The sequence below is a fragment of the Pteropus vampyrus genome, unplaced genomic scaffold, assembly GCF_000151845.1.
Source record: "Pteropus vampyrus isolate Shadow unplaced genomic scaffold, Pvam_2.0 Scaffold2158, whole genome shotgun sequence".
In the NCBI taxonomy this organism is placed as follows: Eukaryota; Metazoa; Chordata; class Mammalia; order Chiroptera; family Pteropodidae; genus Pteropus; species Pteropus vampyrus.
Window position 1 is genome coordinate 71,327 of NW_011890939.1, and position 16,339 is coordinate 87,665.

Below are 16,339 nucleotides of genomic sequence, written 5' to 3' on the forward strand. Positions count from 1 at the left end.
TCACAGGAATCCCATGGAGCAAACAGGAAAGGTGAAGAATGACAATGGTACATGTACCTAAAGGAGACAATAATCATTTTTAAAAATCAGAATGAATGTGAAATATCAACTGAAAGCAGATATTGGTGCAGAAAAGGCTCTATCAGTGGGAAAGAAATGCAAGAAAGCTTGCAGGCCAAGGTAGCGAGTGCTGATTAGGGGGTTCATGTGCTACTTATCTATTAAGCTAAATGTTCAGCACATAGCAATTCCTTTTGAATATTCTATTTTTTTAAGGCACCCCAAAGTCTTTTTTAAAAATTAGGATCAAGTATAGAACGATATAGGTGTTCTGGAGAGCAGAATTTAGAGAAATGAATACCTGCATAACTATGGCCCAACAATCCCACTTCTGGGCATATATTTCAGAGAAACATGTGCACAGGATGAGAATGTTCATCTAAGCATTAGTTGTGGTAGCAGAGTCAGAGGTAACCTAGGTGTCCATTTCTAGGGAAATGTGGAGGATGGTATCTACTATACAATAAATACTCTGCAGTAGTATAGTAGTAAGTAAAATAAACATATAGAGATGGTTGCTTAAAAATAGTGTAGAGTGAAAGAACGAGAGACAGAATGAGATTATAGCATAATACCACTTATATAAATGTGTAACGGATCTGAAAAAGAGTTTGTCCCTCCTGGTATACAGAAGAACCAAACATTGAGCACCGAGTTTTGCAGTGGAGAAATTAGAGTCGCTTTATTTGCAGAGCACTAAGCAAAAACAGCAAGCTGTGTCGCTTAAAAACCTGAACTCTCCAATAGCTTACAACCCAAGGGTTTCAAGGAGTTAGGGAGAAGAGGTATGGGAAAGAGCTGGTGGGGCAAGTTTTAATGGAAGGAACTTGGAATTTGCTATTTATGGTAAGAGACTTCAGCACTGGATCTTTCTGGACCACAGACCTCTTGTTTCTGAGAGGGTTCCAGTGTTCAAATTCCCATCATATCCCAATCCTTTGATTCTGTGAAGTGGGGGAAGTGAGACTTTGACTCTGGGTTCAGCTGGGTAGCACATGTGCAGTGTTAACTCTGTAAAAATAACTCAAGGATTGTATTAATCGATGATCTGCTTTAAAGGGGCAGGACCAGTTTTAAGCTGGTCAATGTGATTCATGTGCTGTTTCAATAGTAAAATATGTGCATTTACAAAACAACAGCAATATAAACAAAAACAAGGACTTATACCAAAACTATGAGAATTGTTTCTCTATGGTTGGGTGAGTAACTTGAATTTTTAATGAATTTATAATATTGCATTAAGGAAATATAGGTTGTATGCATGTTCCTCTCTCATTTCTAATCCCTAGCATCTCTATAGATTCAATTTCTGTTACTACTTTCTTGTATATTTTACATTTCCAGATATTTCTACACATATAAATGGGTGAGTGTAAATGGTGTATGTGTGTGTGTGCATGCACGCGAGTCTGTGTGTGTGTGTGGTGCCTTTCTTCTCTCTTCCCTTAAATGGTAGCATACTAACTAAACTTTTCTTCCTTGCTTTATTTTCTTACTTAAAATATATCATGAAGATCATTATTACTACATGCCATCTGTCTTATTATTTTTTAAATTATGGTAAAATACATATAACATAAAATTTACCATCTTAACCATTTTTAAGTGTGCCATTCAATAGTGTTAAGTTTATTCACATTGTTGTACAAACAACCTTCAAAACTTTTTTATCTTACAAAACTAAAATGCTATACTCATCAGTCAGTAACTGCCCACTTCTCTCTCCCCCAATCTCTGGCAGCTATCATTCTATTTTCTATTTCTATAAATTTGACTACTTTAGGTACTGCATACAAGTGAAATCATATAGTATTTGTCTTTTTCGAATGGCTTATTTTGCTTAGCATAATATCCTCAGAGTTCATCCATGTTGTGTCATGTGTCAGTATTTCCTTCCTTTTAAATAGCTGAATAGTTCATTGTGAGTTTATACAGGTTTCCCCCAAAACTTGAAAGTAGAGTGGTCTTATGAAATCTTTTGTAAGCCAAAATAGCAGAAAGTGAAGAAGCAATTAGCATTAATTTATATCGAAAAACTTTTGAGCATTCCCAGACCCAAAAAATGATCTACCAAGTCATACTAAATATACTTAATTATGTCCAGTTTTACACTAAGCATAATACCTTATGAGCTCTCTTAGACTTTTCTGATACATTATGACACATCTTGCTAATGGATCCACAGAATAAATGGAGATAAAGCACAAATGCTCACAGACACAGTTCAGAGCTATGGAGTTTGATGCTGAGTTTCGGAGTGTAGTTCCAAATTTTGATTTTTGCCTTTTTTCACAAAACAAAAATCCTCTTCGGATTTCTTTCGGTTAGCGAAAACAAGTACTAATGTAGGTCTTTCGTAAAGGTGAGGTGGCCTAACGTGAATTTTTGAAAAGTGAGGATACCTGTACTACATTTTGTTTATCCATTCATCCTTCAGCGGACACTTGGGTAGTTTCCACCTTTTGGCTATTGTGAATAATGCTGCTGTAAACACGAGTGTACAAATATCTTTTCAAGGTCCTGCTTTCAATTCCTTTGGAATCCCAGAAGTGGGATTGCTGGATCATGATAATTATTAATCTTCTGAGGAATTGCCAAACTGTTTTCCACTGTGGCTGCACCATTTTACATTCCCACCAACAGTGCACAAGGGTTCCATTTTATCCGCATCCCTGCCAACACTTGTTGATAGTAGCCATCCTAATAGGTATTTTATTGTGGTTTCGATTTGCAGTTCCCTAATGATTACTGAGTGATGCTGAGTACCTTTTCATATGCTTGTTGACTATTCTTATTTTTTAACATCTGTATAGTATTATATTTAGAAACCATAATTTGTTTCATTAATGTCCTGGTTAAATAAACTTTCTCAGTTTATTTAAAAACAAAACTGCAACGATTCTCTTTTTACATTCCTTTGTTTCTATTTAAAAAACTTTTTCATTATGGAATTTTAAATATGCACTAATGTAGACAAACTAATATAAAGAACTCCATGTACCTATGAGCCAGCTTCAACAATTATGAAGTTATGGCCAATTTTGTTTCACTGATACTCTTACCCACATCCTCCACCCACATTTTATTTTGAAGAAAATCTCAGTCATTATATAATTTAGTTTATAGTTCCCTAGGTATCTTCAAAATTGTACATACTATTTGTGTACCCATAAGAATATATCTCTCAGATAAATTCCAAAATGTGGATTTTCTGGGACAAAGTAGAACTGAATTTTACATTATATTAGATAATGCCCACTTGTTCTCCACAAAAATTGTGACTTTATCTCCCCACAACAGTAAATCAAAGCATGTTTCCCTGTATCCTCATCAAAACAGCATATTGCCAAAACTTTTAATCTTTACCTTTATGTGAAATTTTTTTATTTGATATTGGATATTTTCTTGTACATTTAAAAATTCTTCATATTTTTTCCCCAGAAACCTGTATATATATCTTGTCTATCTGTCTCTGAGTTGACTTTTTTCTTATGGATTCTTTTCGTAATATGTAATTAGACCTTTTTTGATCACATTTATCAGACTCTAATTTTATGACTTTTGGAGTTTATATTCTGTCCGGAAAATTTCTCTCTACTCCAATTTTAATTTTTTCTCTCTCATATTTTCTTCTAGTATTTTTTTACATGTAAATGTTTGCTCTATTTAGAATTTATTTTGATATAAGGATGTCAAAAGTATTCAGTTTTCACATATCTAGACTAGTAGGAGACAGAAGTTTTCCTTCTGTAATTCTCTTCACATGTCTAGACTAGTAGGAGACAGAAGTTTTCCTTCTGTAATTAGAAAGCAGGTATAGTTGCAAAATCAGATATCCTGGAAGAGATCATCTGTGCCCAGGATAAATAATCAGTCTTAGATACTTTGTAGATTTCAAGTTTTGTACAGGGAATGGGTGATGAGAATGAGGGCAAAAAGGAAAGGAAGGGAAGCAGAAATAAGATGGAGTGTCTCAAAGAAAGGTTAACTTTTCCTAATTCACAATTTACAAGCGCAGTGAAAACCCTAGTGAGCACCCCAGTATGTGCCAGGCTTCGTGTGCAGACAGGGATTCAGTGGCGGCCAATCAGACAAGGATCCACTTCCGGAAGTCTGGTGAGCTGACACCATCTTCTTATGTTGTCACCTCAGGACCTCCTCACTAGGATGGGGTGGAACTCTGGACCACAACGCCTTGGGCCGAAAGGCCTCCGCCAAAGCCACGTGGTCAAGTTAGCAAAGCCGAATCAGAGAGGTCTCGGAAAGCAGTCAGCCGCTCTTTCTGCTCGCGGCGTGCACACGGTGCCACGCAGTGATCCAAGAAGGGCGTCAGGGACCAGACCTGACCTCTCGGCCTCAAGCCCGGGACCTCCAGGGAACCTCCAAGTTTGAGACTGGCGGGTCCTCACCTCAGGCGCTCGACTCGGGGCAGGGCGGTGCTAGACCAGAGCCCGCGGAGTTCGAACTGGAGGCGGGCACTGCTGCGGGTGGGGCGGGGCCAGACAGTCCCGGGGCGGGGCCGAAAGCCAGGGGCGGGGTCTCCAGCATCACCGGCACCGCCCCCGCACCTACTTCCCTGGTCCCCGTGCCGCGCGCGCCCCCGCGTGGCCAACCCAGCCATTTGCTGGGTCCTGGAGGGAGGCGGCGGCCGCGTAGTCTTTCCTGCCCCTTGTCCGCCTCTTCTTCCTGCTCGCGGCCCGCCCGCCGGCTCGCACCCAGCCGCAGCGGCGTGGACGGAGGATACGACTGGGACGGCGCCGGGAGCCGAGGTGCTGAGGGACGGTGGCCGACTTAGGAGAGATGCTGGGCGTGGCGGCAGGAATGACCAACAGGTAAGGGCCGTGTTCCCGCCCCGGCCGCCGGGCGCTGAGCACCCGCCACGTTGGCGGCGGGCGGCTCCCTGGGCCTTCTCGCGGGCCTGGGCGACGGCCTTTCTCCCCGCGCCCCTTCCGGCGGCGCCTGGCCCGTAGCGGGACGGTGCGCGCTGCTCTCCCGGCCACGCTTCCGCACTTCCCCCAGGCGCGCTCTGCAGTCCAGGGGCTGGCTTGCGGTTCCTAAGAGATAATTTAATAGTTTTCGTGGATGTTACCGATATGTTGTAAGCGCTTTGATTGCCAATACTGCCTCAGTTCTTAGCAAAGGATTCAACAACAAATATTTGTTGAGTGAATAACTTCCCTTCTAGTAGTTAGAATATAATATAGACCAGCGGTTCTCGAATGTCTTGGACTTAGCACCCATTTTAAAAATAGAAAAGAACTTTCGCTTATGATTTTATGCCTATAGGTATTACTGTATTAGAAATGAATTTAAAAATATTTATTAATTTAAAAAACAATTACTGTGTTAATGTTAATATACACGTTAGTGTATTCCTAAACAAAAAATTTCGTGAGATGAGTGGCATTCTTTTAAATTTTGCGAATCTCTTAAATGTCTGCCATGGTAGGAGACAACTGGATTTTCCTATCTCCTTCGCCTTCAGTTTATTGTTATATTTTGTTTGAATTATGTGAAGAAGCTCTGATCTTACACACAGATGCGTAATTGGAAAAGGGAGGTATTTTAATAGCTTTTTCAGATAATTATGGGTATTCTTTGTTGCTGCACCAAAACTAGATAAGTGGTAGTTTCTTAAAGATTAGTTTGGATGTGTACTCTGAGCCTTAACAATGAAGCTTTTTACACTCTGTTACATTAAAATTCATTGGTTTATTCTGCAGTTTGAATGAACTTGTTACTCATTGTAACATCTTAAGTGTGTCATTTTTGAAAATATTGATTCACCAAGTTAGGCGTATCTTCCAAATGCTGACACATTTCATTGTACAATATCATCAGATAACATTTGTGAATATCACCACTGATTTCTTTCGAAAAGTCTTTAAGTTTTGAGAAACTGTCAAACTTAAGGTGGTGGATACAACTTTTCCAATTTTCTAATTTTCAGTTGAAGGCTTGATTTTGGTAGACAACTATTATCAATTGTTATTTCTCAAAGCGATAGGCTCATTTTGTTTAGTTTCAAGAAATGTCTGCCACATACAAGTCTAAAAACCATGGTTTGTTTGTCTGTTATTGTATCCATTAAAAATGGTATGAAAAAAGGCATTTAATTCATCTCATCGCTCAGGCACACATCTCATCACATCAGGCTTTTCCTCCAGATAACCATCTTACCTTGGTGTGTAGCAGAAGTTCTTTATGCATACCTCATTTTTCATTGCAAATAACAAAAAAGAAGGTCAAGGGTCAAGATTTAATAACATTCATAATTTGTACTGCTTCATCAAGGACATTTTTTCGTTTTTAAAAATATTGAATATTGGTACAAAATTTAAAATATAGGTAAGATATGAAGAATAATGATAGAATGGATATAATGTATAAGTAAAGAATGTAACAATTTACTTTTAAGATCCTTAACCTTCCCCCCTGCCCCCCCGCCCCATCTACTGTCTCTCCTTGATCCCATCCTTTTTCCACCCTGAACTTTTCACTGTCCATCTTCAGAACTCTTCATCTTGTGGAACTGAAACTCTTTATACTTTAAAAAATAACTCCTCATTCCCCCTCCCCATAGCCCTTGATAACCCCCACTCTATTTCGCGTCTCTGATTTTGACTATTTTAGTTACCCCATATAAGTAGAGTCATATAGTATTTGGCTCTTTGTGACTGGCTTATTTCACTTAGCATAGTGTCTTTGTGACTGGCTTATTTCACTTAGCATAGGGTTCATGCATGTTCCAGCATGTGTCAGAATTTCCCTCCTTTTTAAAGCTAAATAGTATTCCCTTGTGTGTATATACAATTCATTCATTTTATTTATCTATCCTTTGATGAACATTTGCTTCCACTTTTAACTATTGTGAATAATGTTATGAACATAGGCGTATATTCTTTAATTGAAATTTTTATTGATGTAATTGTAGATTCACATGCAGTTCTAAAAAATAATACAGAGAGATCCAGTGAATCCTTTACCCAGTTTCCCCCAATGATAACATTTTGCAAAATTGTAATGCACTATTGGCAATCATATTGACAGTAATACAATCATCAGTCTTATTCAGATTTCCCCAGTTTTACTTGTCGTTTGTATGTGTGTGTGTGTGTGTTGTTATCACAAGCATAGGTGCACATATCTACTACCACAGTCAAAATATAGAGCAGTTAATTCCATCTCTACAAGGCCCCTTATGTTGCCATTTTATACCCATATCCACCGCCATGTTTTCCTTCTCCTCCCTAAGTCCTGAAAACCACTCATCTGTTTAACATTTCTAAATTGCCTTTAGAAATGTTATATAAGTGGAATCTTACAGTAGACACCTTTGGGATTGCCTGTCTTTTACTCAGCTTAATTCCCTGGAGATTTATCCAGTTTGTTGTGTATACATTGTTTTTTTTTTTCCTTTTTATTGCTGAATAGTACTCCATAGTATGGGTATATGACAGTTTTAACTATTTACTTGTTGAAGAACATTTGGGCTATTTCCAGTTTGGGCTATTAATAATAACGCTAGTATAAACATTTGTGGACAGGGTTTTATGTAAACACAAGTTTTCTTTTATCTGGGATAAATGTCCAAGAGTGCAATTGCCATGTTGTGTGACAGAATTTTCCAGAGTGGCTGTACCATTTTCATTAAAGACCTTAAGAGAGAGAAATTAGCATTCTTTTTTTCCAAGTACATAAAGAATTGGTTACATTACCACTGCCTTCATTAGTGCTAAGAAACCAGCAGTGGTACCCACTATTTGCTTTTTTTTTTTCCCCTCTAATTCCCTGCCCCTGCACATTCACCCCTGACCTATGGATGTTGCCATCTCCCTTTTTTTTAAGAACTGGATCTCTGAAGGCGGGGTGTCTACCCCCCACCTCCCGCCCTGCCCCCCCCGCACTCGCAGCGTGCACCTGGGGCCTGGCTCTCCCAGTTCACCCCAGAGGCTCGGCGCACCCTGGGTATGGTCCGTGGCTCCACCTTGGGCGCGAACCCAGGATCTTCTGTGCATAAAGCAGACCTGCTAACCACTATACTATGGAGCCACTCCCCCACTATTTGCTTTTGCACGATCAGTGAAAGTGTTAACACAGTGCAAAAGGCTATAGTAACTTTTTAGGAACTTCTTAGCATTATTATAAAAATAGTTTTGATCTCCCAGACCTCTTGAAAAGGTTTGGGAGACCATTTCTTCCTACCAGGGTTTTGAGATCACACTTTGAGAACTACTGTTAATGACAGAATCCTAAATGATGAGGGAAGTACAGATATTTTAGATATTTAAAAAGGAATATAGACAAGTTTTCTTTTAAAAAATATGTACTGAACATGTGTTGTAGTGTGTGCTTTCTAGTTTTGGGGAGTTTTAGTGGGACTTAATAACTAAGCCTTGAAGAACCACTATGGAAACAGCAACTTGCCACCTTGAGAATTTTCTGATACAGTGGCCTCTGTTGTTATGAAGAGGGGAGATGTCATGACAGCGAGTGTCTTCATACAGCTTCAGTGCTCTGTGCGCCCTTTGGGAGCACATATGCCAAAATTGGAATGGTACAGAGAAAATGGTCCTATATGCAAGGATAACACGTAAGTTCACGAAGCGTTTCATATTTAAAACAAACAAACAAAAAAAACCTTCAGTGCTCTATGCCTGTTAGTATGGTGAGGAAATTGAGCTTATATTTTGAGAATATTAATGAAAATTTTGTGGTAGGAAAGATACTTTTCAGTTCTGGTTGTTCTGTGCCCTGTAGATTTAGAGAGAACTATCAGGACTGTGTTGTTTTGAATTTTTTTTTTTTTTTTTTAAGATCATTCCCATCCCTCTGGTAGCCCCTTGAAACATCTCCTGGACAGCTCTTTTTCTTGTTAAATGCGGGTACAGTGATTGGTAGTGTGTGAGCAGAGCTTTACTCTGAGAATCTCTATTTTTAATAATTTGTTTGTTCTTTGGATAATCATTTAAATAAACCTCAGTAGAGGTCATGTTCTTAGCTAGGGTTGCACATAAATAGAAGGAAAAACATCTCAAACCACTTGTCGATTTTACATTTCTCGTAATTATGTTTTAAGCTGTGATTTCCCACCCACAGGAATATCATGTGCATTACATGCTGGACTGTTGCCATGTTGTCGTCCAAAAACTTTAATTTTAAGATGCTTGAGAGGCTAGAGCTGCACTACCTACTGCCACATACTGTGTGTTCTCCAACAGCAATGGTTTCATCCCCCCTCATGCCAACATCAGCACATCTCTTTCATTTGATCTCATCAGACATTCTCACACTGGAGCTCATTGGGAACATTTTTCTGCCTTTTTTTTTTTTCCATGTTGGAGCATGTTTTGGAGCTTCATGAGTCTATAATGACATTTAACATAGGGGTTGGGAAGCTGCGGGTAAACCAAGTTATGAATAGTGTGTTCTGTGTAAGGTAGGAAAAAGGTGCTAGGCATTGAGTTTGAATGCCAGCAGATGAGGGTGGGAGGTACAGGTCTCAGCATTAGCATGCATTGAAGTCTGGAGACTTCTATACTTGAGAGTCAGGCAAGGTAAAGGATAAAAAACATTTGCAAGAAATATTTATATATACACACACATTCTCTTTGTACAAAAATGGAATCATAGTCATACTGTTCTGCAATTGCTTTTTTTCTCTAGGATTTTAAAAATTGTAGTAAAATATATGTAACATAAAATTTACCATCTTCTACAGTGGGCATTAAGTACATTTATGTTGTTGTGCAACCGTCACTGCCATCCATCTCCAGAACATTTTCATCATCCCAAACTGAAACTCTGCCCGGTACACAATAATTACCCATCTCCGGCAGTTGTTTATTTAGCTTAATAAGGCATCTTAGAGTTTTTCTTATGTGACGTATCTGGATTTCCACTTTATGTTTTCTAACCTTAGTTTTCATGGTTGCATAGTCTTTCACAGTATACATGTGATATAATTGATACAACTAGTCTTTGATAGACGTTTGGGTTCCAGTTTTTTGTTATTACAGATGCTGTGAATGTTTGTGCCGGTGTTTCTGTAGGCGACCCATGAGTGTACAGTGTATGTGTGCATGGATGGTTGGACCTATTTTCTGATCCCAACTCTGTCCCTTCATAGCTCTGTGGCCTTGCCCAGTCAATCTCTTTAAGGCTCAGTTTCTTAATTTATAAAGTAATACCTATCTCAGAGTTGTGAAAATTAAAAATGAGGGCAACTTATAAATATTTCTGAAAGGATACAGATGGAATTGTTAATAATTGTTGCCCCTGAAGAAGGAGTTTAAAAATCTAGAATGAGAAGGAAATATTTTTTTGTTATGCCTTTTTATACTGTTTTGATTTTTTTAAACCATGCGCATGTAATAATTTTTAAAGAATTTAACATCATGCCAGGAACCTAGTAGATGTTCTGATAATGGTAACTGTAGTTGTTAATGTTGATTTTTTTTCCACCACTCTGGTTCTTTTCCCCAAACTTAGAACTTCTGACTTTATTATGTCTGTTAATGGCACTGACGTAGTGAATTTTGAGTTCATCTTCTTCACTGCCTATACTCAATTTCTTGCTGAGTTTTCTTACCTTAGAATTTTCTTTCGAATCATCTCTCTTTATTACTCCTTTTTTACTGACTTCATTTTCACTCTCATCCCAATTATCTTTTCAAATGAATATAAGATAATATTAAGGCTGGGAAAAATTTTAGTGAATGCAAAATAAAATCCCAGTGCATATTAGACATTTGGGGTAGAACAAATAATATTTGGTATGTTCCTATTTTTCATTTAAGTGTTGATAAAAGTACAGGTTCTTTTAAAGGGATTATGGAATTTGTTCTAATATTTATATATGTATTATCTTTTAACATATACTGAAAAGACAATTACAGTAATATGAAGAGCTAAGAAATTTGGACCTTGTTGTCCCATATAGAATCTGCATTACTCATATAGTAAAGAAGAGAGAGAAAATGGACACTGGCTAGGAAATTGCTGCCTTTGCCACAGCTGGTTGTTCCTCCTCTATGCAATAGATTCAACACATATATATAAAATACGTATATATGTATTTATATATATATCTCAAATAAATATAAATATTTATATAAATATAAATATATATAAATATATATATATATATATATCACAGTGCAAGTACAGCAGTGAAAATTCAGAAGGTGAATAAAACATGTCCCAAGCTCTTGAGAATCTTTCAGTTTAAGTGTTCTATTATTCATGTTGGTTTCAGATTCTCCTAAAGCACCATTTTGGTCATATTACCTCTCTTTTCAAAATATTAAGATGACTTCTAATTGCCTATCACATAAGGTCCAAACACCAGAGCCTAGAATTTAAGACTGTTTGCAGTCTGGCCCCAGCCTGTCTTTATAGCCTATCGCACACTGTTATCTTAATTTTTGTTTCACTAAACTCTAACCCACTTACCATTTTCCGAAAATACCTGGTGCTTTCCCATGTCAGTGCTTTTGCTTATGCTGTTCTCTTGGCTAGAAAAATATCTTCTGTGTCTTCTCTCCATTTGGGGCAAAATGCCACTTCTTCCATGAAATAATGAATTCCTGAAATGTTTATTGAGCTAAGGGAATTAAGAATTCAGAGCTTGCTTTGTTCTCTCAAAGCATTTTGACTTTTTTTTTTGTATTATCAACTTTTGTTTTGTATTATAATTATTTGTATATATGTCTAATCTTTTCTGTCACATTGTAATCCCTAGAAGTAAAGGAATATCTAAATCACATTTGTTAAACGTCCAAAGAAAAACAAACTGGATTTAAATGAGCTTTATTTCTCCTTTTATTCTTTCATTTGTTAGCAAATTGAAAAGTCCAGAGCTGGCTCTACTTAGCGCCTGTGACATTGTTTGAATAAACTCACAAAACGTTGAGTAAGACAAGATAGCTTTCACATATGGTATAACTTGACTCTGCAGTGTGTTATATACTAGTGGCAGAAACTCAACATCCACAGAACACTGGGAAGAAATTCAAATAAAGTTTAGTCATCCCTCTGCAGATTATTTCATTTCACTGCCAAGCCATTCATTTGAAATCTTTCTTGGTATTAACAACCCTTTACGAATTACCTACTTTGACAAAAAATACTTTAAAGTTGTGAAACATCTATATAGCAAACCTAACTTACCTTCACTGCTGTACCACGAAGTAGGGTTTTTAACGCCCGTTTTACAGCTGGGGAAACTGAGCTCAAGAAGATAAGAACTCACGAAGCACATAGTGACAGAGTTGGTGTTCACACTGAAGTGCCCTACAGAGACCTGTGTCTCCTCATTGACTTTACCGTTCAAGGAAAGTTCACAGCTCCCTACTTCTTTTCTTAGGTTTCAGGCTTACTCTGCACATGCCCAACCAACCTATTTAGTTTACTCCCCACTACACTTTCTTTAGCTTACATCATCTTGTTGCCGAGACATACCATAGGCCTTTCTGAACATAGCTTTTCTTTTTATTTTTGTTGGGGGAGGCGGGAAGGCGTAGATGGTCTGAAATCTTACTCTCAAAGCTCAGTTTAAACTCTTTTGTCTCGAAGATGGCTTCCCTGACTGCTTCAACCTCTATTAGTGTTTTCTTTCCTGACCTTACAGAGCAAGGGTCCCCAAACCCTGGGCCATGGACCAGTACCGGTCCATGGCCTTTGAGGAACCAGGCTGCACAACAGGAGATGAGAGTTGAGCCAGTGAGCAAAGCTTCATCTGTATTTGCAGCCGCTCCCCAGCACCAGCATCACCACCTCAGCTCCACCTCAGATCACCAGACATTAGATTCTCGTAGACCACTGGTCCCTAGTGCCAAAAAGATTGAGGACCGCCATTCTAGAGAACATATCAAATAAGATTAAATTCTTTACTTAAATTTAGTCTATATGTACTTGGTTATAACATACAAACTTCTGCTATTTTCATTTTGAAATCTTGGCTATGCTTGCATATGCTAAAGTAATATTTACAAATTTGAGGACATATGTTCCAATCCAGTGTATGTCCATTGCATAGACTGTACTGTACTGTGGATCATGGATCATAGAATTACAATACAGTGAGGGATCGTACATGGTCTATCTTGTATTATAACTTTGTGTGTTAGTACCACACAAAGAAGTCTTCTAGAAATTTAAAGGCGGAAATTATCACTTGTCACCAGTTATTTCGTATTTATTGTTATTTATTTAAGACATGAAAACCTGTTAAATGTTTGTTGTTCTCTCTCACGAGGTAAAGATGTATCAATCATGGAACTGTTCAACTAGAGGCCTGATTTATTTGGAATGTTGTAGGGGACCTGATGAGCAACAGGGTGGTGAGTTCTCTGGGTTTTCTTTTTACCTTATATAACCTAGACTTGAAGCTGAAGAATTTGGCAGTCTGGAAATGCCAACAAGTGCAGACAAAAAAAAGCCACAACAAAAGTCTCTCTCTAGCCAAAGGACCAGGAAAGATACAGTCTAACAAGACAACAACAAGAAAAGTCAAGACAATAAATGCTCTACTCCAACCAAACACCCAGAAAAAACTGTGCTTTTATCTCTACTCATGTCATCAAAGTCCAAGTGGGAAGCCTAGACTTGTACCCTTACCAGGCTAGAACCTGGCAGTCCAACACCTTGTCAGGGTGAGGTCAAGGAAGGCCAAGGAGGGAACCAAGACTTCCATCCTCACCAGCTGGTATTTACTGCCCCATCCATTATCACAGTGTGAAGATGTATGGGCAACTAGACCTTCCATCCCATCTCCCTAGTCCATATGGGGAACCTGGACTTCTACCTCCATCTGGCAGTAATGAGAGAGCTCCCTTGCTAGAGAGTTATCAGAGAAAGCAAGTTAAAACAGAAAGTTCAGATATGATCAAGTTTCATAACATAATTTGAAAATGTTCATGTTTCATTAAAATATCATTTGTCATATCAAGAACCAGGAAGATCTTAAAGTGAATGAAGAAAAACAAATAGGTACCAACACCAAGATAACAGAAATTTTGGAATTATCTGACAAAAGCTTTAAAGCAGTCATGATAAAAATGTTTTAGTGAGCAGTTGTGAGGATGCTTGAAATAAATGAAGAAATAGAATGCCTCAGCAAATAAATAAAAGATATAAAGAAGATCCAAATAGAAATTCTGCAACTGAAAAAATGAGCAAAATAAGAAGCTCAGTGAATAGGCTCAACAGTGGATGGGTTCAGCTGGAGGGGACAGAGCAAAGAGTCAGTGAACTGGAAGATAAAATGAGAGATTGCCCAGCATGAACAACAGAGGGGAAAACAGATTGGAGGAAAGAGAAAGAACAAAGCCCCAGGGAACTGTGGAACTATAACAAACGAGCTAATATTTGTATCATTGGAATCCTAAAAGGAGAGGAGAAAGAGGATGGGGTAAAAAAATATTAGGAGAACTAATATCTGAAAATTTCCATTGTTCTATGAGGCTAGCATCATGCTAATACCAAAACCAGACAAAGACATTACAAGGAAAGGAAACTGCAGACCAGTATTTCTCCTGAACATAGATGCAAAAACCCTCAACAGAACATAAGCAGATTGAATCCAAAAAAAAGTATGAAAAGAATTATACATCGTGACCAAGTGAGACTTATCATAACCAGGTATGCAAGACAGGTTTAACATTCAGGAAGTAACTTTATTTTTAACACGCAAATACTAGAAACAGCCCAGATGTCCTTCATCAGGTAAATGGTTAAACAAAGTGTAGCACATCTATCTTATGGAATACATTCAGCAATAAAAAGGAGTGAACTGTTGATATTTGCAACAACTTACATGGATCTCAAGGGCATTATTACTGAACGAAAAATAAAACCAATCTCACAGTCACAAACCGTATGGTTTAATTTATATCACATTCTCTAAATGACAAAATTATAGAGTTGGGAAACATATTAGTGGTTGCTGGTGATTAAGCAGGGGTGTGGATGGGGGCAGGTGAAAGAGGGAAGTAAGGTTTGGGTAGGACAGGACATTAGCGGTCCTTGTGGTGATAGACTTCAGTATCTTCACTATACCATGATACCATGTCAGTGTAGTGGTTGTGATCTTACTACGTGTAATACTGTCCAGTCCCCTACTCAATAATATGTGTGTTGTCTTACCATATATCACTTTTTATAATAATAGACATGAGATCTCTGCTCAGAAAAATACATTGTTTAGAGCTGGGATCCCACATTTTCTGACTTGGACCAGTGTTTTTCCTCTCACTTAGACTGTCTCCCTACTCTTTGAGAAGATGTTGCTCTTTTATTATGAGGCCCTCTGGTTAGGGTGGCACTGGCTACTTCCTGGACAGTATTACACGTAGTAAGATCACAACCACTGCACTGACATGGTATAGTGAAGATACTGAAGTCTATCACCACAAGGATCGCTAATGTCCTGTCCTACCCAAACCTTACTTCCCTCTTTCACTTGCCCCCATTCACACCCCTGCTTAATCACCAGCAACCACTAATATGTTTCCCAGCCCAGTGGAGTGTGGATCACTTCCTGCTCACACCTAGGGATTGCTATTTATTGGCCTAGTGCTGTGCCATTGGAAGATATAGTTAATGTTTGCGCCATTTATAGCTGAACTAGCAGAGCCTGAGCTACCCATTACTTGGCAAACCTGTCTTTAATTTGGGTGACCTTTTTTTAAGGCAGTTGTATAAATAGTTCCATGTTAAATATTCATGTAGAGTGTGAAATGTTCGATGAAAGGTATGAAAGAAAATAATCTCTAAAGGGCAAAGTACGTTGCTTATGGAGATTTTTAAATAGCAGCCAGAAATCATTTGGGTGCCAGTGATGTTCATTTATTTTTAATGGAAAACAAATTTTCTTTAATAATGCTTGTATTCGAATTATAACTATCTTTTTCAGTAGCTGCCTTCCTGACTGTAATTGTGTCTTTGTTACTGAGGAAATGAAATGACTAGTTTAGAGTTTTGATTTCATTACATGATAAGAAGAAAGGATGATGGACTTCATTATATGGATTTATGTTTTGAAGTTAAATTTTATAAAATTTTGAGTCAAGTTTTTTCTTCATCCTTTGGATTACAAAGTAGCAGTTAGCCTTTGACTTCATTGCAAGACGGATTGCTTCCAGACTTAATGATGGTGTAGTTGAACTTCAAAGTGATGGGAAGTAGGCCAAGTCATATTCTGGGGTGGAGGATGACCAGGCGAGACTTCCGTGGGAATTGCCAGTGTTCTACACTTTATCACTGAAGGATGGTGTGG

General features: G+C 38.2%; 1 protein-coding gene and 1 non-coding gene across 5 annotated transcripts in view; both read left to right on the forward strand.

Moving 5' to 3' along the window:
- The first annotated feature begins 4,657 nt into the window (after positions 1-4,657).
- Positions 4,658-16,339, forward strand: part of LIMS1 (LIM zinc finger domain containing 1) — a 142,124-nt gene continuing 130,442 nt past the window's right edge. For 2 of the 4 annotated variants that reach the window (XM_023526675.1, XM_023526673.1), the window contains exon 1: positions 4,658-4,892. Coding sequence is in view for 1 of the 4 variants with exons in the window: in XM_023526673.1 (XP_023382441.1) it covers positions 4,861-4,892 (32 nt within the window). In the remaining 3 variants the exon portion in view is untranslated. Of the gene's footprint in view, positions 4,893-13,382; positions 13,404-16,339 lie in introns of those variants that run through there. The other 2 variants (XM_023526684.1, XM_023526678.1) reach the window with 2 other exon arrangements.
- Positions 8,580-8,681, forward strand: LOC111734589. Its single transcript, XR_002778503.1, has one exon. It is a non-coding gene; the product is annotated as a U6 spliceosomal RNA (small nuclear RNA).